We start from the raw sequence: 23,532 nt of genomic DNA on the forward strand, positions 1-23,532 counted from the left end.
TTTTTTCTATATATCCTTGAATAGGTAGAGATGAATTGTGTTAGATAGAAAGCAATTATTCAAACACCAATGTTCCAGACTTTCTTGTTATCTAACAATAATTACCACATGGTCTTAGATCATTGTATTATTTTACAGCTAGAATGTTGTCCTTTAGAGGCCAATTCTCATTTCTTTTTTTTAATTAATTGATTACTGTTACTAATCAGAATGCTATCACTGAACTTAGAGTCAAGAGATAATCTTATTCCCTCCTCCCACCCTCCCTATGGGATATTGATTTGTCTGTGGCTTTGGACATATCTCATGTTTGCTAGGCGCCTTCCCTATCTTATCCTATCTCAATTCACGAACCTCTTTCAGTAGGGCTTTTTTGTTATTTTTAGTACCTTGGGGAGAAAGTACTGGGAAATGAGAGCTTTCAAGTGAGTCCAAAGAAAGACCTGTTACCTATCATTTTTTTTCCTTTGGAAAGTTAGGAAAACTTGTTTCTTATATTTTTATTTTTACAAATATTTTCTCCAACCAAAAAGCAAAGTCATATCTTTTCAAGGGATTTCTTTTTCTCTTATCAATATTTATGTTGAAGCACAATATGTTGTTTTCTTCAAATATCTAGATTTCTCAATAGGAGAGAACTAATAAATTGATGAAAAAAAAATCCTAACCCTTAAAGAAGTTATTTAATTGTAATAATGGTCAAAGAAAGAAATGATTATACTCTTATTACTCATTTCCAAGTAAAGATATTTTACTAATTCTTTTTTTTTTGTTTGTTTTTTGATCATTTGTTTTCTGAAGTACATTTCTTTCAGTTAAATTCCAGTCTAATATTTGATCCATTGATTAAAGCAAAACTTTTTTTGTGATAACTACTGTGACTCAGGCCTCTTCACAGAATTTCTGCAACACATTTTGGTAAATGGAGAAATATATAATTTAATTTGTTTTCCACTTTAATAATAGAAGAGCTATTTTCAAAAAGACTTTTATATTAGTTTGTGCTTTCAGAATTTAAAATTTCCATTGAAGGCATTCACTAACTTTTAGTCCCTTATATAAGAACTGCTGGTTGAATTCAGCTGGCAAAGGAACTCCCCATTCCTATCCATTGAAAATGTAACTATTAAACAATATACGATAAGTTACAGTAATGTAAAGATTGATAAGGAGTCATTACTCTCTACCTCAGGGACTTTATATTTTATTATTGAAAATAGTAATTCCCATTGATATAAAAAAGAAAAACTACAGAGCCTATTTTCATAGCCAAAATATAGCACATTGAAAGCTCAATTATTTTATATATGACATACTGAAAATATCTATTAAGCAGCACTTATTTAATTTGTTCATTCAATTACCATAGAAGTTTATGGTGATGATGTTGAGGTAGGGTGAGATCTTGATAAAAGGATAAAAATAAAGCTACTAACATTTACTTGATACTAAACACTGTAGCCTCAGTGGTACAGGTTAAAAACAAAAACAAAATTGCAATCAATAATTAGCATTTAAATAAAATTCTCAAATGTTTAGCTACTTTTTTCAGGCCTGAAAAAGAGAAACATTGTACAGATAGAAGATAGATAAAGATACATATATACATTACGTGTGTGTGTATAGATAGATAGATAGATGGATGGATGGGAGGGGGAGGGGTTGTTTGTAATGAAATAAAAAGTTTTCCAAGTGTCTGAATGTATTAGTAAAACTTTCCTATATGTACAATAGGTGATTACCTAATGGTCCATGGTCCATGGAAGTTAGAAAGGAGTTTCAGAGAAAATGTTTACAATTCTATAATTGTAAGTTTGTTTAGGAGGTGTGATATATGGAAAGAACACTAGATTTGAAATCAAGAGATCATTTTCAGAGATGAACTGAGATGAAGATAGGTTATCCAGGGACACACAAATATATATAATATGCCAGGGATGCTCATCCAGTCTTTGGACCAGTTCTTCTGAATCTAAATTTATCATTCTTCTTAACCTAGGTTCAAATCCTACTTTCCTACCACTATGATGTTGGGGAAATGATTTTACCTCTCCAGGTCTCAGTTTCCTCAACTGTGAAATAAAGGGACTGAAAAAATTTTTCTAAATCTATGAGTATACATTTTGAAATGACCAAACAAGAATGTTCTTTCTCTCTATGTTTCTCTCTGGCTCTCACTTTCTCCCTAAATTGTGTGTGTGTGTGTGTGTGTGTGTGTGTACATAAATACATATGTGTGTATACACACATACACACACACACACACACACACACACAGAAGTCTACCTTTGAAGAAACCTGTGCTAATATTTTGAGCTCTGGATGATGGAAGGCCGATTTGTGCTAGTCCTCTGGGGCAAGGAGTATCCCTATACAGAACTTATCCTGAATATCTGTATCTTTATTGAAAATTGATAATCACTTTTTAAAATTGATCAAAAGTATCAGTATAAAATATGCAGGTTTAAAATCTAATAGATAGCTGGGTGGTAGAGTAGACTTGGGATCAGGAAGACCTGACCACTTATGGCTTCAGACACCAGGGCAAATCATTTTAATGTCTCTCTTTCATCATTCTCAACTTATAAAATGAAAATAATAATTCAACTTGTCTCCCAGGTTTGTTGTGAGATTCAAATGAGATAATATTTATAAAGTACTTATCCCAGATTATATATCCATTAGGTTCATTACTAACTGCTTATTTAAAAATACATACATTTTTAAAAATAGATAGGCAGGGAAATGAATTTGGTAGGTTAGCTGATTTTTTTTTTATGAATCATATACTTTTTACTTTAGTACAAAGTTTATATATAGCAACAAAAAACTTAATGATAGAGTATTGTCATTAAATAAATTCAAGATCATCTTCCTGCATAGCATTTTTTAAATTTTTTATTCTCTAGTCATTTGTAAATATTTATTTCCTAAATTGTCATATAATCAAGTTGGAAAATAATTATGGAATTAAAATAATAGAAAAATAGAAATAGAAAAATAAGAATAATAGAAAATAGAAAAAATAATGTTTCTATTACTGCTCAGTAGTTGGTAGGGTGACACCTGTTTCTAAGAACAGTAGTTCAGTTTTAATAATTCCCAAGTTAAAACAATGGAAATTTCAATGTGTAATGTTTCATGACAGTTATTATGTCACTTTGGAATTTTAGACTTCCATTAACTTCTAGGTTGAATTGAATTATATGAATCTGCAAGGCCCATTAAAAATACTAAGAAAAATTGATATTTGGCAGATAAGGGAGCAACAAAGCACACACACACCCCTATTTTTGCATCCAGGGCCCATCTAACTGTCAGTAATTAGAACACCTGCTTAACACGACTTCTTTTTTATTCCTGAATAAGTTACCTCATGCAGAAAATAATTTTATGTAATTTAGACCTCATTATTTGTAAAAGCACCAATTATGAGCCCCACTTGAATACTCAAGTAGTATTTGTAATATGAGCAGATTAAATCAATATGATCTATTAAATTACAAAAAAAAAAAAAAGGCAGGTAGATTCCAGAGCAGTCCCCCTCTCTCCTTAATCTTCTCTAAATGAGTATTTTTATTTTTGTTGTGACTTGGAGTTTTAAGTTAAATCATTACCAATGCTGGAGTCCTTTTAGGAAGACTAGACCTCTCAGCTTTATTTTTCCATTCCAACGATTACGACTCTGAAGTTTTGGGGATACATGACTAATATTTAAAGGGGTGTGTGTGTGTGTGTGTGTGTGTGTATGTGTGTGTGTGTGTGTAAAAGTGATCTAAATGTGTGATCAGTCTTTAAAGTTTTTGTCTGATCATACTTTAAATTAAGAACAATTGGAATCTGAAAGGCATCACTTCTCAGCCAGTATAAATATTTATTAATTTCCTACTCAGACCAGGCATTGTGCTAATCTCTGGGAATACAAGAAAGGAAAAAATTTTAAAAAACAGTCCATGATCTCAAGGAGCTCAGAGTTTAATGGGGAAGAAAACAAAACAAAACAAAACAAAACCAAAAAAAAAAAAAAAGCAACTAGGTACAAACCAGATGTAAAATGAGAAAACTTGGAGATAAGCAACAGAAGGGAGCACTAGAATTATCAGGAATTATGAAAGACTTTTTTGGAGGGAATTGAATTTTATCTAGAACTTGAAAGAAGCCAAATAAGGTAGGGGAATAATAAGGAAGACAGGAATTCAAGCCATGGGGAACAGTCATTGAAAATGCCTTGAAGTAGGAGATGAATTATAGAGTATATATAGGGCTGTTGTGTGTGTGTGTGTGTGTGTAAGTGTGGTGGGAGAGGGAAGGAGGTAGGGAGGGAGGGAGAGACAGAGAGACAGATAGAAAAATAAACATTAAGAGACAGAGAAACACAGAGAAAAACAGAGAGAGAAAAACAGAGAGCACAGAGTTGGCGTTTAGCAAATATTTGTTAAATTGAATTACAAGAGACAAGATGTTATTTAGTAATATACCTAGTTGGACATTTATAGTTTTGTAATTCCCCATCAAGCATGAAAAAAAATCTTTGTAGGACCATGATAGGAGGATAGAGCTAATGGACAGTGAACTTTTTTTTGTTTTCTTACATCAGTTTTCATAATCCTCCCTATCATTTTTTGCTAGATTTATTTTTGTAGCACTCTTCAGCCACCTAGTAAGACTCTTGCATTTTCCTTTAAAACAAACAGATTATAGTGTGAGCTTTTTGATTTATCATAGGCTAGTATTGACTCTTATTAGAAATGAATGTTTCCACCTTCAGGAAGTAAAACTTTATATGCTCATTTCACCTTGAGAAGATAGCTGGCATGCTGTTCAATACATTGTGTACATGTAGTTTCTATTTGGCTAATCAGACTATCTACACAAATGATATTGAGTTCAATGAATTGATAGATTTTGGTTAAGGAATAGGAGACTATGGAGATTGTTGTTCATTATGAAAACAATCTGAAATGTTCCTGCTTCATACTTTTTTCAACATAGAATCCTATATAATTAATAAGGAAACATGAGCAATTTGTGGCATTTTGTATAAGGAGAGGTTTTCCTGTGATTCTATGTTAAATGTAAATTCCCAGAGACACTTTGAAGGCCTATTTTTTTTTTCCTCCTAACTCATTCTCTTTTTGCCTCCAATTCACTTTAGAAATCTACCTATCTTTTTTAGTGAAGTTGCTTGTTTAGAGTCTTTCTTTCTTTTATACATTTAGGGCTCTCTTGACTCCCAGGACCTAGTCTGCCCAGAACAACACCCAAATGACAAGCAAACCATCCCTTACCCCTCAAAAAATAATAGCAGTTTTATGGAGTTTTTTTTTTTACTTGAGGCAATCTGCCCTGGAGCAAACAGATGTTTGCCTCTGGAACTTCCCCCAGGATGAATAAAATCCTCCCAAATGCTAAAAAGAGTTAAGAAGGTCTCTTGTGCACCTAAAGAAGCAGATTAGCAGCCAAAGCAAATACCTTTAATGAATGTTTTGTTATTGGAGAAGAAAAAGCAATCAAATAATATTTCTTTCAGCCAAACATTCTCTGAAGATAGGGCTTTTCTGTTGATTGAAGGCTTAATCCAATGTGATCTTTGCCCTCTGAAACTGGAAAAGAAGAGAAAGTTTGGATTTATTTTTTCCACCTACCTAGCTTATAGCCCAACGCTATTGTTTACACTTGACTCTGTCAACAGAACAGATTTTGTTACTTTCTTCTAAATCTTCATCCTGTTGGTATATTTAAAGATTCAAATATTCTTCTTGTTTCCAAAAGGAGCCAGACTTTGAGAAATAACTGATCATGTTAAAATTAAATAAATGCATCACAGTTTCTGCCATAGTACCTTGAATTCTTTGCCTTATGCCTGAATGAAGATCGATGCACTTTAAGATTGTGGCATTTGTCATAATTGGCTGATCCATTAGTGTCTTCCAACACCAAATATTTAACTATAAGATCACTAAACCATATAATGACTTTGTACAGAGAATAATAGTTTGACATTCGAAGATCAGTGAAGCTAATAGCAAACTTTTCTTTGCTGTGACTACTTGATACCAGGGTATACACAAAAAATTGAACATCCAAGGAAACTCTTAGACTTTTGATTTACATGTTTACCAAAAGATTTCCTGAGTTAAGGAATATAAAAGAGAAATAGGATAGTACATCGCAAGAGCATGGGATTTGGAGTCCAAAGATCCAAGTTATAATCCACATAATTAGGATAAATCATTTTGCCTTCATGTATTGCATATTTTTTTATCTTCAAAAAGAACAAGTTGGACTCCATGATCTCTGTTGTCTTTAATTCTAGGAATTCATCTTTTTTCAATAGATTTTTATTTATTTTGTTAAACCTGGGAAGGGGGATTATTCGTTTGAGTTTTGAAAAGACAAAACCAAATTCATCTACAGTTATAAGAACAAGTGAGACCATTTTTTGCTTTCAGGGAGTCACAAAGATGTATGAACACAGTGTCCGAGAGAGACATCATGCATTTATTGGAACAACATTAATTAATTACCTACTATGTGAAAGGCACCAACGGAAATAAAATTGAGCATTATTGCTTTGAACTTGAGACAGAAAATGAAGCTCCAATTCCAAGAGAGACATTTCTTCACACCTCTATGAAGAATTAGTGAATAAGGGAGGATCAGTAGTTTTTTTCCCCTCATTTTTTTGTTTAGCCCTTTAAGAATCTAGACTACGTTATTGATTACTGACTACTCATTGCTGAAGGCAGTACTCTGTATTCAATAAATTAAGCTTTAATTCCTGAGCCTAACAAAATAATTGACCTCAAAAAGAAGATAAATGAACAGTCTGTCCCAAGCTCATGATTAGAATCTACTTTCCAGTCTCATTATATTAGGATTTTTCAATTGGATGATTTCTCCTTTCTTTGCAGCTTCTTCCAATATCCTCAGAGCCTTTTTCTATAGTGAAGACTGATACTTAGGCTTGGATATTTTTTATCTCGCTTTTGAAATTTGGATACTTGTATTTAGTACTTTTTAATTAGATCTAGTCTGTCATTTGATTTCTGCCATATAATTATTACTGCTTTATAATCTCAAATATTTCCTAAAGTTTTTAATAATAATAGGCACAATCATCAATATTACTACTAATGTGATAGTAATTATATTATGTAATGAATATGGACTTTTAGATGTCTCTTAAAAGATTATTAGGCAATTTATTCCTCATTTTAACTTGTTATTAGTGAATCCATGGTAATATTTGAAGTTTTCTGGCAGTAAAATAACAATATGGTCATTTGGCAACTATTTTTCAGTTTTCAATTTTAGAATTAGAAGATCTAAATTCCATTCCTTACCCTATTACTTAAGTGTTAGCTTTGTGACCTTGGGTAAAAAATTTAACTTCTTCAAACAGTACTTTCCTAATCTAGACCTCACAATAACAATAACAGTTAACAATAATTTGCCTCCCAGGGTTGTTGTAAGGAACAAATAGGATATGAAAGTATGCTATACATAGTCTTCTAGATCATGTTAAAGTACTTTGAAAATTTAAGCTATATACTAGCTAATCTTATTATGTTGTTTATTAAGATAAATATTTTTCATGCATTAGTAGATAATTGCTTGTTACATTTTATTTGGGAAATTGTATTATATGTTGCTCTGGAAGTACCTCTAAAGCCAATTCATTTGAATCACAACTTTGTAGATGAGGAAATGGAGCCCCAAAGAGGTTAAGTGACTTGCTAAGATCACAATGGTTATAAAGCATTGATGCAGTATTCTGTACTAAAACAATGAAAACAAAAAATGTTTTTTTCTTGATAGTATTAGCATATATTTAATATTCCAATCCCCCAGTGTTTAGTTGATAAGACAGAAGATTGAGTACTGAATTGTTGTCAAGAAGATGTGATTTTAAAATCTAATATACTTCATAGCTATTTGATATTGAGCAAATCAAGAAACCTCTCAGACTCAGTTTCTTCATTTGTAAATGGGATTTATAATAGCATCTATCTCACATTTTCAAATCAAATGAAAGTATGTATATAAAATATTAGCAAGCTCAAAGGTTGTGGTAAAGGTTAAGGTTAAATATTTGTTAGTTACCAGCAACAGTACCAGTAGTTGTAGGAATAATAGAATATTTCCCACCCATTCCCTCCAAAAAAAATCCGGTACCTCTGTCTTCAATTGATGTTTTATGTTTATTTTTATTATTAGTGATACTTCAAAAATATGACCACTAACTAAAACAACAACAACAAAAACGATTAAGCTTAAAACAGGTGTCTTTGTCTTATTTTGTTTTTAGTAGTTATTCAGATCTGTGCAGGTTTCTGCATCTTACTGATTCTTGTGGTTTTTTTTCCCCCTAGAATTTTTCCGAGAGCTCCTAGAGAATGCAGAAAAGTCACTAAATGATATGTTTGTCCGAACATATGGAATGCTGTACATGCAGAATTCTGAAGTATTCCAGGATCTTTTCACAGAATTAAAACGATATTATACTGGAGGTAATGTGAACCTGGAGGAGATGCTGAATGACTTCTGGGCTCGACTGTTAGAGAGAATGTTCCAACTCATAAACCCTCAGTATCACTTCAGTGAGGACTATTTGGAGTGTGTTAGCAAATACACAGACCAGCTGAAACCCTTTGGAGATGTACCCAGGAAACTGAAGATTCAAGTGACAAGGGCCTTCATTGCTGCTCGGACCTTTGTTCAGGGACTGACCGTAGGCAGAGAAGTTGCAAACAGGGTTTCCAAGGTAATGAAAAAGAAGTAACTATCTTCCTTTCTATCTTTGAACTTTCTTTGTTATTCATTTATAGAACAGTTACACCAAACTTTAAAGTGTTTGTCTTTTTATATGAGCAATTTTCTTCATTATGACTCAATCTTGGAGAAACTAGTTGAACTTTTTGGGTGAAGTTTCTGTGTTCTTTCTATGGGGACAGTCTGAATTTACAGTGATTCTATGTTGTTTAAAATACAGTGTTGATGTTTATCAGCAGTATATTTTACATGCATTTGTCAGAAGTGTTACAGTAACAGGTATATTACAGTTGTAATCAATTGACATTGCTGATGAGGGATTTAAAGATGACAAATTCTGGTGGCCCTGTCCATTCACAGGTTATAATTCTTTAGGAAGTCAGAAGGTGACAGACATTATCAGGGCTGACATTGTTTTTAAGAACATGCAATAACTGACTTTTTTTGGGTCATTTTTAAATTATTAAATCATAAATAACCCTGATCCTTCAATGATGAAAGAAGAGACCTACCCTAAAAAGCTATAGAACTGGTATATGGAAGAACTAATGAATACAAAGTATAGATTTTGCATGGTAATGGAACTACTAGCAATATCTTTGTAGCCTATTGAATTGTATTGGATTAATGAGATTAGTAAATTAAGAATGCACTTTTATATTTATCTTTAAGGTTTGTTTTTCTTTCCTAGATTTCTTGTTCTGAGACACTATGAGCTTTTTGTTTGAAAGAATGTCTGCTTTTGTTTAAGTTCTGTCTTGACATTTATCTGCACTTATGAGATAGTCCTACCCATGTATGAGGTTGGACCAACAAATAAACTGAAAGATGTTTGCATTAGCGGCCAAAGGAAAGGCAATAGATGAAAGAATCTGTTTCCCTGGCACCAGAAAAAGGTCATATTTGAACAAAGGTCTTTGCCAAACACTGAGTTTTGTGGGTTTTAAAATTTTGTTTTTTATTCTTGTAATCTTAGGAGTATGGCACAAAAGAGCAATTCAGCGAGGTTTTTCCACATGCATCGATAATCAAAATACCTTAAAATCTGATCTCTTCCTAAAACTTTTGATCTTTAATTATATTTCTTTATTTGAATTCATTAAGCTTCAGAAATGTCTATGTGTGCCCACGTATGTATGGTCCTTTAAGAACTCTACAAGTAAAACTATTTTGTTGGACATAAGTTGTTGCTATAGTGGTGATTTTAGTAGTGATTTATTTTTGTTTATTTTTATTGACTCAATTTTTGTTTTTGAATTAAAAGAAAGTGTTTAAGCAATTAGAAGAGTTATTTGTGAAAGAGTTTTTAAAGCACATAAATATAAAGGGGATATTACCATTTTCTCTAAAATAATCTCCCATTGAAAAACAAAAATGTTGTAGTCACCAGAGGGATTATAGAGTTAAACATATTCTATTATCCAAAAGACTTATATTCCCCAGAGAGAAAAAAAAAAAGACAGGTAAGAAAAGCAATGAGAAACATGACTCAAAAAACAAACAAACAAACAAACTTCAGTAAGTAAAAAGAAAAAAAAATCATTTTAGAAAACAAGAGTATCTTCAGTGGTGGAATTTGAGGAATAGCAATATTTAATGGCTACATTCATGAGGTCATCACAACTGATCCTTACGGAAACTTCACTGCCTAAATATGAGCTGTTAAGCAGGACCTTCTGAGTTTGAACATATATTGCAAAACTTAAAACATCAATAGCACAAATTTGGTAAAAGGAAAAAAATACCATTTATATATGTGTATTGTATGCATATTATTTAAATATAAACATGCATATTTCAGATTTCAAAGATTATGTATTCTGTACATATATTTGCATAAAATCAATGTGTGTATATGTGTTTCTTCTGTATGTATGTAAAATTTCCTGATTCTATGCTGTTTAAAATAGAGCATTGATGTTTATCAACAATATATTTTGCATGCATTTGTAGGGTGAATAATGTTACAATGCCTTCATGCATTGTTCTCTGGGAAGGTATAGTGGGTTAAGAAGCCAATATACCAAAAAATGTGCAGAAAAAAAAGACCTTATTAGCTTAGTGTTTTATGTCAAACTACAGGTGACAGTTTTCTAGTTTGATTTTTACCTTAATAGCAATCATGTCACAAACTTTCTCCTAACCTCGATTATGTAGTCTATCTTCAAATTGCTCATTTTACTCTATCCTTTTTTAGTACATTCTTTTTGTAGCCATTATGGATTGAAAGGTGATTGGCTAGGATCTGGGGTTCAGTTTGTAGCCACGAAACAAGACTGACTCAAACAGAGATTGATGGTTTTCCCACCTTCTAACTTTGGGTCTCATTAAACTCATCATGTACCAGCCAACTGAATAATGGGTAAAATTGACATCAAAGACACTGATTTTTAATATTCAGCCAGCTCAGTTAAAAAGAGAGAATGAGTGATTTTTCAAATAATTTAGAAGTCAGGAAATTTAAGTGGTTCACTAATGAGCCAGCCTCACCTAATGCCTAACAGATGCTAGCTCACTGACTAGACATGGGATGCATCCAGCACTAATCTATAGAATTTTAGCACCCGGGCCAATTTTGTTTTCTTCACAAATATTCCAGAGGACTGAACATATTAAGATGAGAGAAAGTACAAAAAGTTTAAGTTGCATTCACAAATGAACATTTTTTCCTGTATTTCCTATATTTCTCACTGACAATGATTTGAAGTCTTTTTTGTAAAGAAGAGATTTCTGAGTTGTCTAGAAAGATCACCAACTTTAATTGAAGTGATTTAAGAATTGGACTTGTAAAATAAGGGTATAATAATACTATCATATTATCACTAACTTCAGAAAGGAACTTTGAATTACTACTTCAAAGTTATTATAAAATTCAGAGATCTGTACATATTTCTAAATATAAATATAATTGCCATATTTTCTCTTGCTGGAATTAGAAGTTTTATTTTTCATTATTTTTACCATTTTTGGTCAGTCCCCAAATTTTCACCATTAAAATGCACCTAAGTATAGGATCAAAGTAATTAATTAGTGGTAATGATAATGAATGATGATCCAATCCTGATGGTTATTCAGTAGGAAAGCAAATTGGTGGAATGATTCACAGACTATCTCCCTTCACTCCTGCCCTTTACCCACTCAAAGAATTGTGTAACCTTTAAGACAATTTTAAAATACAATCTGTTTTAAATCTTTGTCTTTTAAATTGTTCCCTGTTATGGTTTATACTCTCATCATAGGCCATTGGGGATAAGTTATCTAGGGTAATACACCCGTACTCACCTTTTTTTTTTTTTTTAATTTTTATTTTTTTGAGAGCAGTGTAGTCTACTTGTTAAAACTCTGGACTCAGAATTAGTAACACCAAGTCTGGGAGACTTTATAGTTTATATAGTCCAAAAACCCTTGTTTGACAATTGAGGAAACTGGTTAACTTTAGTAAAACTAAAATTCCAATCTAAGTCCTCTGAATCCAAATCCTGCATTCATGACCACGGCAAATTGCAAAGTCCTGGATTCAAATCCCATTTTATATATTTGCTAGGTATGTGATGCTGAACAAATCACTAAAGCACTCTAAGTCTGTTTCCTCATTTATTAAATGGGAATAAGTAACAATATACTGTTAAGAGGTACAAATAAAATAGTGAATGAAAAGAGCTTTATCAACCTTAAAATATTATTATTAGTACTATCAGAGCACAAAAAGATAATGTTTTTAAAATAATGTCCATTTTTCAGTATAATGAGAAGTTATACTGGTGACACAAATTTATCCAAGGCTATTATAGAGATTTAAGTTTCCATATAAAGGTAGAACTTTAGAATATTAAGATAGAACTGACTATTCCACCTGAGGAAATTGGCTTATTTTAGTAGCATGCAACTCAAAAGTAGTATAAGCACAATAAGGATGTCATATATGTTGTTGATATATTTAGACTGGTGTTAGAACAAATTTCATATCAAAGATTATTAACCTTTTGCATAATAAACTTCTCAGAATAATTTTAAATCCATAAAGTTAAATATTTAGGAGTATAAAGGAAAAATGTTAGTGAATATAAAGATTATCTATATATATATATATATATATATATATATAATATTAACATATTTATATATTTTTTTCCTCATCCAAGTCCACAAATCACCTGAAATCAGTATATGGATATTTTGTAATCCCAGATTAAGATTCCCTGTTATTAAGGAAATTTCACAAAAATATATATTTTTGTTTATGATTCAAATATTTTGAGATAGGCAACTTTCATTACATAAGATATATCAGTGCAGATCAGCAATTCTTGTAATATCAAAGCATGATCTCAGATCCTAAAAACTTAAGTAATTTTTCCATCATCAAACAATATGTAACAGAAATTGGATTTGAACCCCTGTCCTTCTGACATAGACATCTCTAAGTATACTGCACTACCTCTCTCACATTGTAATTATAGGGACAAAACATTCCAAGCATTGTGAAGAATGAATAAGATTTGGGATCCTTGGCTGTTCTTAAAAGTTTAGAGGATTTCTCTTTAATTGTCCCATCTTCCAAGATGTGATGCTGCAAGGACATTCCCTTAGGTAATATCAATGCATTGTAGAGGTTTATGAGCCACGATACCCATCAAAAAGAATTTTAATAAAGGTTGACAGATATATTGCATGAATAGTGCTGATATAGTGAAGTAGGCCTTATGTAGGGTATAGGGTATTCCTGCTATTCCTCTTTTTAGTTAAGAGATGACATCTTGCTGGTATTCATTTGTAGGGAAGATTCTGAAGAAAAATGTATTCCAAAACATGCTATTGGTTGTCTCTACTGCTTCCTTGATGATTGTAAAAATAGAACCTGGAGCAATGAATATTAAAGAATACCATCACTGACCCTTCTGAGACCAACTTGAATAGAATTGGTGAATTCATATGAATTTCTTGAAGGAAAATGTGTATAAGTCTACCTTCTATGATGCTGGGAAATCAAAATGGGACAATGCATTTTGTTACTTTATATATTATATTATATTATATATACATGTATATATAAAACACCAGTGTCAACCAGTGTCAACAACATATATATAATACATATAATATGTATTTCTTAATATATATATATATATATTATATAACAGAATTTCTCATTATTTTCACTACATATGGATGAGCAGATAGAGTAGAAGGAAGCAGAGCTCCATTGAAGCCATTGTCTACAGGGTTTCCAACACCCCAAGTTCTTTATAAAATCTCTTAACATTTTCACAAGAATGACTGTCTTTATCTGATCTTCATTCTTCATACACTGAAGACAATATAAGCTCCTCCAGAGAACAGATAAGTTCTGTTTTAGTTTGCTTTTGTATAGACAACACAGTGACTAAATGAAGTAGATTTAATAAATGTTTATTAAATTCTGAATATCTCCTTTGATTAATGTCATTAAATAATCCTATCTAGCCCCTACCTGTCCTGTGCCCCCTCCCCTGGCCCCAAGAATAACTACATAGATATTAGAAATGTGTTTATACTTTTTTTTAACCTTTTTTATTTTTTTAAAAAATGTGCATTACTTGGTTGAAAATACAGTGAAAGTGAATTTTGTGTGGAAAAAAAGTAGTTACATTTCATGATACTTTCAATGAAAACTGATAGCATTTATAAGTTTTTATGGTATTATTAAATATTAGACAACAAAGCACTTTGTCAAAAAAAAAATCTTCCCCCTTCCCCCTAGAATTTTGTTGTCCGTAATAGAAGCAATCCCAGGGAGAATTCAATAGCATGTCTTATAAAGTATTTTAATGAAAAGATGAACCCTATAATACTCCCCTGAATATGTAGACAGAATATAACTACATAAAATATTTATGACACTATTTCCATAAAATATTGGTGACATCTTTTTAAGGATATAAAAAGTAAGATATTTTTAGTTAGTATGGGGGAATAGAATCTTTCAGAGAAAAGCCTGGCCTATAATTTTTAGGTGCTAAACTGATGACTTTATTTCAGGCAAGGGTCTCAATATTGAACCAAATACTTTTCTAAATTGTACCTATTCTAGTTTCTGAATGTCATGGTTACTAATCCATGGATTTTATCTTTTAGTTAACTAGATTATAACCTACCTTAGTGAAGTCAAAGAATGAAATGGATCACAAGACAGGAATATTTCTTTTTTTTCTCTGAATTATCAGGAATTGCAGGAATTAAAAGAAATAACTTAGGCTACATTGTCTTGAATAATATTCTAAGTCCCCAAAAGGAGTGGATACATAGATTTTTTACCTTAAATACAACCAGAATTTTTTTCATGTATATTTATCCCCCCAAGAATTGTGTACAGAGGTATCATAGAAAAGTTTGCGATAATTTATCAAACTGTTGTTCAAACCAACTTCTTAACTTCTTGAAAATCCACTGCTTTCTTTACTTTGGGCCTACATTCATTTCTTTCCAGGCCTGGCATATGATAATTTCTATGATTGCCTTAACACAGCTGTGATGGACACTGGCCAAGAATGTCTTTTTGTCAGTATCTATATGTCATCATTGTCCTTATCAAATAGCATTTAGATGTCAGAGTTCATTGCTATGAGATGGGAAAACAGTAATCTGGAATAAAACATAACTGTTGGAACAAGGATTAATTATTTATGGTAAGTGTAAATTTGGAACTAATATATGACAAGTCTAAATTTTGACATTTACATTTAAAAAAATTCATTTCTTCCAGAAACCCCATTAGTACTTGTAGCACTTTTCAAGGCTTTACTTAAGTGTCATGTGGGGTCTTAAGTATCATTAGCATGATAAAATTTGTCATCATTGTTTTCTTGTGTTTACTCATTTTTTAGTCATTTTCAGTTCTGTTGCTTTTGTCATTTCCAACTTTTCATGATTCCATTTGGGCGTTTCTTGGCAATGAAATGTTTTGCCATTTCCTTCCTCAGCTCATTTTACAGATGAGGAAACCAAGGTGAATTGTGTTAAATGACTTTCCCAGGGTCACATATCTAGAAAATATCTAAGGTCAGATTTTTTTTTTTAATAATAGCTTTTTATTTTCAAAAAAACTTGCAAAGATGGTTTTCAACATTCACTGAGGTCAGATTTTAACTCAGGTCCTCCTAACACAAGGTTAACCTGCAGTACTTTATCCACTATACTACTTAGTTATCTTTTTCTTTTTTTTTTTTTTTTCTATTTTGTTTTTAAGCTGGAAGATTTTATGTTTAATAGCAGACCATATTATACAATTCTGAGATCCAGGAGTCCTGAGGCCCAGTCCAGCCCACTCCCCTTACTCTCATTTTATCATTTTCTCTTCAAATTTTCTCCAATTTCATCTCCAAACTCTCTCTACCCCAACGCCACCACATTTGGTTCACCTCTTCCCTCCCCCAATCCTTTTTTCCCTCCCTTTTACCGGAGGTATGTGATTCACTCAGCCCCCTTGGTTTAGTCCATGTGGCCAGAGGTTTAGCCTCCTCAGCCACTCTTCCCTTTAGATTTGTGGTGTCTTCATCTGGATAAACCCATAGTTCAGAGCTAGCTGCAGAGCTCCCTGAGCCACACTCCAGGTGGAGTTTCACAGAGTGATTGTCCTTTTCAATCATTACATTCCGAATGGGGACCATATCAAGACCCGGCTCTGTGCATCTCAGGAAGGAATGGCACTGGTTTATATTACCAAAGATCTAGTTTATGAGAACGGTTTTCTAAAACTTCATGTATCTCTAGCCAGTACACTGACCAAGGGGTTGTCTGCATTAAGTAAAATGTTCCTGTGCCAGGCAGACTTTTGTCCTCGGGATAAGCTTCTGACACTGGTTTTTGTCCAAATGACACAGCTGTAGATTTGAAGCATCATTGGCTGGGCCTTGATCCCTGCTACCATCACAGTTTGTAGGCTGGAGGCTTTCCTAGCTCTCCTATTTCATGAACTACTCTACTAAGTTAGGCTTTTCTGTCTAGATCCCTTTTCCAGTGTCTACGGGCATTTAATAATTTCTTTCTGTGGGTTTTGGCTGGCCAAATGCATTGGTTCTCCTTCAATTTATCAACCATTTCACCACTGGGCTTTTAAAAATCCTAACTGAACTAATTGTGATCAAGCAAGGTTCTTATGCTTTCTTACTCTTGAAGATATCTATATTTTTTCTTAACTCAATCAATCAACAAATAAACAAGGATTTATTAAACATTTATTTGCTAGGCTTTTTTGCTGTGCACCTGGAATATAAAGACATAAACGAATCATTCCTTGTCCTCCAGGACCTTATATTTTAACAGAAAAGAAAACCTATAAATAAGTAGGTATATAAATCATAAAAGTGTATATATGGATGTGCATATGTATATATACACACACACTAAATACCAAGTCATTTGAGGAAAGAGTACAATAGCAGCAATCTGTGTCTCATATTGGAACAATATGATATGATCAACTTCTGGAAATTATTGCTCTGTGTTTTAGTCTAAACACTTTATATATTCTTAAACTGCATTCTTTTAAAAAGTTTTTTTCAAAAACATTTTGATAGCCATATTTGAATATAAAAGATTTCCTTTGTAATCCTTTGCCTTTTATTTTATATATTTAAAAACATTATTCTAAGAAAGGGTCCAAAGGCTTCACCAAATAGATCTATGACATAATATAAGATTCAGAATCTGTGATCTAAAAGATGTAGCTAGCATTTCTGATTCTTTTCATTTAGACAGTAATGATTCACATGGATAGTCCTTTCATGCTTAAATGCTATAGCTGTGTTCCTATAAGTAGAGTGAGAGTTAGATTGGGTAGCCATGGGGAATAAAGTTATGGAGACTCTCCATGAAGTATGCATATCTGGAAATATAGTGCTCAGCTGCATGTATCTTCCATACAATTACTTCCACATGCATGGCTATTCTCTGTGAATTTTGCTCCAACCTCTTCATATGCAGACTGAGTAATGCAGGATTATATGTAAGAATTTTGTAATAATGATCCCCCCCCAAAATAATTAGGCGATATATGGAAATATAAGAAACTGGGGAAAGTTATTTGCTTAGCTGTGATTCTGGAATCACAGCTTTTTTGTAGATGCAACCTTACTGAAGTGCTTTTGATTTCATACTTTTGGTAAGGATGTCACTTGTAAAGTAAAAGATAGTTTTAGATAGGGCATTGACACTCTTAGACATCCCTTAAATCACTTTGGCAAACTGCTTTAAGAAATTAATAAATTATAGCTTTTGGTAAATTATAATTCCAGTGCACAAAATGATGTGCTAAAAATGTGCAAAAAAAGTAGGCATTTCTCCCAATGTGCCTATCATGTTTGGAGAAAAGCTTATCATGCATGGAATACTGTTCAATAATTTCTATTAATTTTTAAGTGAGTACTGTGAAACTGCCACTTTTGTGCTGCTATAAAAATCATAATTCATTACTGGTTTTCACTTTTTAATCTGGATAAGAGGTAAATTTGGCAAGAGACACTGACTCCCCAGTAGCAGTTATTTTCTAATTCCACCCTGATTCTTTGATGGACCTTCTCCCAAGTGGATAGTTTGGTAGGAATAGAGAGCTGGCTTTAGAACTGCTTTGAAATGCATTTCATTAAATTAATTTAGAATATGTAAACTGGATTATTTTAAAATTTAAAACCATTTTCCTCAAGATGTCCTAGAATTATTAGATTAGCACTTGTGTGATCAAAAGTTTGACTCAATTTTCAGAGGCAAGTATTTTAATGATGATATCCCATAGACTTGGTTCTACAGGATTGTTTTTCTCTATAAATTTCCCTGCTGAATCAAAAATAAGTTCAATGGATAAATATACCAAGATAATTCTAACTAAAAGGAAAAGCAAATTATTAAGAATTAAATTCTAAACATGGATCTCCCATTTTAGCTTCTCTTTTTTGTCTTAAGGGTTTCCACTCTTTGAGAATTCAGCCCTGAAGTTAGGAGGACCTGAATTCAAATCTGGTCTCACTTCCTAGATGTGTCACCCTAGGCAATTCACTTAACATCAATTGCCTCAGGAAAAAAAAAATTAGAGAATTCAGTCATCATGAAGAACTTTACTTGTCAAATTTGCTTTCCTCATCACTCTTTAGCTTCCCAATATTAAATAGAATGCAATGCAAAATTCTCATGATTATCATCATTACATGCTAAATTCAGCCTTAGACAATTTGATGGCCTAATGATAGATCATTGCACTTGTATTCATGAAGACCTGAGTTCAAATTATTCTTCAAAACACTAGCTGTGTGACTGTACAAGTTACTTAAGTACTCTTAGCCTCAGATACTTCAACTCTAAAATAGGAATAATAGGTCCTACTTCAGACGATCCTTGGAATAAATTGTGCAAAGAGCTTTGAAAATGTGCAGTGCTATATGAATATTAGCTTTATTAGTTAGATTTAGTATGTAAAATCCTTGAGGGTAAGGTCTATTGAATTTTAATTTTTGAATCCTCAGTGGCTAACATAAAGGTTTGCAAGCAGTAAACACTTAATCCCTTTTTCATTGATTATCTGCTCCATTGCTAAAGCCTATAACCTTTGCTATCCTATTACTCTTAATCCACAAATTACCTCCATATGAAATCTCCATAGCTTTTGTTCAATCCATTACCCTATTCTTGTTCTTTATTTATTTATGGAGTCTACCTAAATCATACCTTCTTTTCTATTCCCTAGTTATCTACATGATCCAAGCCTTCATCATGCCATATTAAATTATGACATTACCATGGAAATTCTCCCAGGCCTTTTCCTTTTCAATCCATTTTCTTTTCTATGATTCACCCCACTGCTCTCACAATGATTTTCTTTAAATAATTTCTAAATGATCTGCAAGGTCTGTTTCTCTAAGATTTTATAATTTGTAGGTTTCAATTATTAAGTTAATTCGTACCACTTAAGGGTGTCAGGACAACTAGTTGTCTAGTGGATTAAAATGCTAAGAGTTAAAATTTGTATAGTGTCTTTCTTAAAGCTGTCTGTGTGCTATTCATCTAATCCTCACAACAACTCTGTGATGTAAATGCTATTATCCCTCTTTTACAGATCACACAGGCCTTTTCCTTTTCTATCCATCTTCTTTTTTATGATTTACCCCACCACTCTCACAATGGTTTTCTTTAAATAATTTCCAAATGATCTGTTACTTGAAACTGAAAGAAGTTAGTTGTCTCAGGATTACAGATGGTAAATGTTCAAGGCAGGATGTGAATACAAATTTTCCTGTCTTTACACTATCCCTCAAACATTTTGCTCCTGGAAGCAAGCTGAATTCAAATTATGCTACTACTTGCATGTTCTGATTAAATTATTAAACTTCATTCAACTTTAGTTTACAAATCTATAAAATGGGGAAAATAGAACCTAATCCACAAGACTTTTTGTTTGGTTGGTTTTTTGTGGGAATCAAATGAAGTTACAAGTGTAAAATGTTTTACAAACCTAGAGATGCTCTTTTAGTATTATTTTCAGGATGATATAAAGAAAAGATATGCAAATATGGAATCTGATTTTGAATCTAGACTCCATAACTTATCACCTGTGTGACCACTTATCCCTAAGCCATAATTTTCCTGGTTTCCCTATATTTGTAGTGGAGATTGGGTGAATGGATTAGAGGGTCTCAAGAACCCTTCCAGTTCTAAATCCTATCCGGGGAGTAGATAAATCAAGTCAAATACTTATTTTTTGTAAGGGTTAGGAAAAATCCTGGTAATTTTTAGTCTTATCAATGGCTATCCATTTGATGTTTAAGTTTTTAAATGTATTGAAAACTATTTTAGAACTGATTTTTTAGCTAGCAGTTGCAGATGCAACTGATTGTAGAGGGGCTATTTCCTTCACAAATATATGACTCTGTTCAGATTCTAAGGCTCATTGCTCTGCCTAATTTGTATAGATCTTGATAAGTGTTTTTCTTAACATTCCTTGGAATTCTAGTAAGTTATTCTGAATTGTGGAACACCGTATTTTTTAATGGGTTTTCCAGGACCTGCTAGAATTCAGGCTGTCTATTTGGCAGATGCGAATATCTATGCCACTGTGTCATTTTTTCTTTTCCTCGTTGTAATTTTCATTTTGGCACTTGAGAAATATTTGGTGTTAATGTATTTTACTGCCAGAAATAATGGACTTCCTGCTAAAGAAATGGCACTTTTGACGTTTTTGTATTGAAACCCATATTTGATTGTCATCTGTGCCCTAGAAAAACTGGCATGGTACTTTGGTAGGGAATGGTACCATCAAACAGGCAGGAATTTAGGAAGCAAAGTAATCACAAATGAATGTCAGTTGGGAGCATTCAGGAATCATTTTCTAGCTATGGGAAGTCAAGAAGAATACACTCATCAAAACCTTTGTATTCCTTTATACAAAAGTTTCATCATATGCATTTTTAAATGGGACAGATTTTTGCTAAGTTTAAATAGTGATTAAAAAAAAAACATTGTTTAATAGAATTGTGAGAAGCATAAAATGATGCATAAAATTCTTACTTTTCCATCAAGAAGACCTAGGACCCTGTCCTAGTTCTGACACATGCTGACTGACCCTGTAAGATCTCTTTGTGCCACATCAGGCAAAATTCTAAGACAATAATTTCCAAAGAAGGTATCAATAAGTATTAACAGATGGAGTTTCTTCACTGGGAGTGCTCTATTCTGATGATATCATAGAATCAATCCAAATAGTAATATAATTACATAATTCTACTATTAAATTCATATTCTGTTTTAGCTAACAATAAATTCATTATGGAAAAATGTTTGGTCATATTCTGTGAAGTCTTTCATGACATAATTCACAAATATATTTTAAAATTAAGATATATATAAAATATTCGTAAGTGTTTTGGAATTAATAAATCTGTCAGACTCATGTTAATTTTTGGAATAGCAGTATTCCGTACTGTGAATGAATAATTCAAATTTCTGAAATACTTTGTGCTGTACAAATGCCTTTTGAAAAATGATGAGATAGATTAATAGAGATATAGAACTATTTAATTTCTTTGGCTGCCCAGAAGCCTTCTAGTTTTCTAGATCAGCGTGTTTTTCAATAAGGCATAGGATGGATGCAGAAAGGTATTCTTTATATTCCTGTTTTAATGAAAGTATCAGTGATTTTAGCAATAGAATGGAACTTATTTTCTCCATGATCTTACCCCATAAACTGCAAGTTTTTTGTTTTTTTTAATTTGGGATCTATTAACTTGTATTTTAAAATTTTGTATTTTTGACTTTAAATCATTACAATTGATTTCCTTTGTAACCTGGTGTATTTTGTTTTATGTATTTAAAACATTACTCTATGGAGCAAGTATAAGCTTCATCTGACTTCCAAAGGGTTCCATGATACAAACATAAGTTACTAACTATACTAACTACTTCTATGAAGAGACTACATTAGAACAAGAAGTAATATGATATATACTATGAATAAAGAAAAATGAGCATTAAACATTTTTGGAAGTGATTTTTCTTTTCTTCAGAAAATTTTCATTAAATTTCTAATTACTTTTATTGTAATCATTTCAGTTGTTAAAATAGTTATTGCCTAAGGGCAATTAGGAGTACATGAATGCTTACACTTCAGAGTATTCCTTGATCACTAAATGTGCTACCAAAGGTGTGTTATGAGATTGACTTCAGTCAAGCAATTAGAGATCTAGTAGTTGATAGAAGTAATTTCACAACTATAACTAACAGATTTTAAGGCTTAAATAAAATCCAGGTTTACTACTTCTAAACTTCATGCTACCTACTCTTACTAGCTCAAAACTTTATCACATAAAGTTAACAGGAAAAGCTTTCTTGATCATCAGTCTGCCTACCTGTCCCACTTATTGCTGAAAACTATTGAAAGGAAAAGTAATTCCTCCTTTTTCTCAAGACAGGCTTTCAATGCACGTACACATGGCTTTGTTATTGATGGTCCACTAGGCAGACTAAGCTTCAGTTGCTTACATCTGTATTGTTCTTTTAGTGTTGACTTCAAAATTGTATTTTTTCTCTGTTGGGACTGCCTAATAGCTATAATCCAAGTTTCAGTTTAAATGAATGTGTCTCACTCTCCCCTATTAAACAAGTATCATTCACAAAAGAAACTATCTTTTTATACCAATTGAAATTTTCTTTGAAAATAAAAGGTTATATCATCAACTTCAGTACTTGATTGAATCTAGGATAAAAGAGCAGTTGATGATGTGACATTTATAAGAATTTAAAGGGAATATTTCAGTAATTTAAAATTTAACAGGAATGATAGTATATACATCTATCAAGAGCAAAAATTAACCACAATGGAAATTTTTGGTTTTAGAATTTGATGTGATATATGATTCTATAAATTTATAAAAGATAGTAACATCTTAATTAGAATCAAAATCATAGTCCAATTGCAGTTAATACTTAACACAGGAACCATTTTACTATCATTAATTAATTAAAACATATTATAATCTTCTAGGATATGTTTCTAGAAGTCTATTTGCATATTTCATTTTATTCAGCACTTATATAGTTACTATATGCAAAATTTCGGTGAAAATTAGACCATTATGTAAAGTCTCCACTGTTTTGTGGTATAAAAACTAATAAATATTTGAAGAGAGATGGATTCATTATTCCACAAATGGTTTGCTCTTTCTCCATTGCACTATTTGATTGCATAATAACTACTCTATAGAGTTTAGGGCTTATATGATTCACTGAACAAAGCTT

At 32.1% G+C, this 23,532-nt stretch overlaps 1 protein-coding gene across 1 annotated transcript in view; it reads left to right on the forward strand.

The window, feature by feature from the left end:
* Positions 1-23,532, forward strand: part of GPC6 (glypican 6) — a 1,235,068-nt gene that overhangs the window by 593,099 nt on the left and 618,437 nt on the right. Inside the window, exon 3 of the mRNA XM_074299354.1 lies at positions 8,376-8,767. Within this exon, the coding sequence (XP_074155455.1) occupies positions 8,376-8,767 (392 nt within the window). The remainder of the gene's footprint in view (positions 1-8,375; positions 8,768-23,532) is intronic.

This window comes from Sminthopsis crassicaudata, chromosome 3 (genome assembly GCF_048593235.1).
Source record: "Sminthopsis crassicaudata isolate SCR6 chromosome 3, ASM4859323v1, whole genome shotgun sequence".
Lineage (NCBI taxonomy): Eukaryota > Metazoa > Chordata > Mammalia > Dasyuromorphia > Dasyuridae > Sminthopsis > Sminthopsis crassicaudata.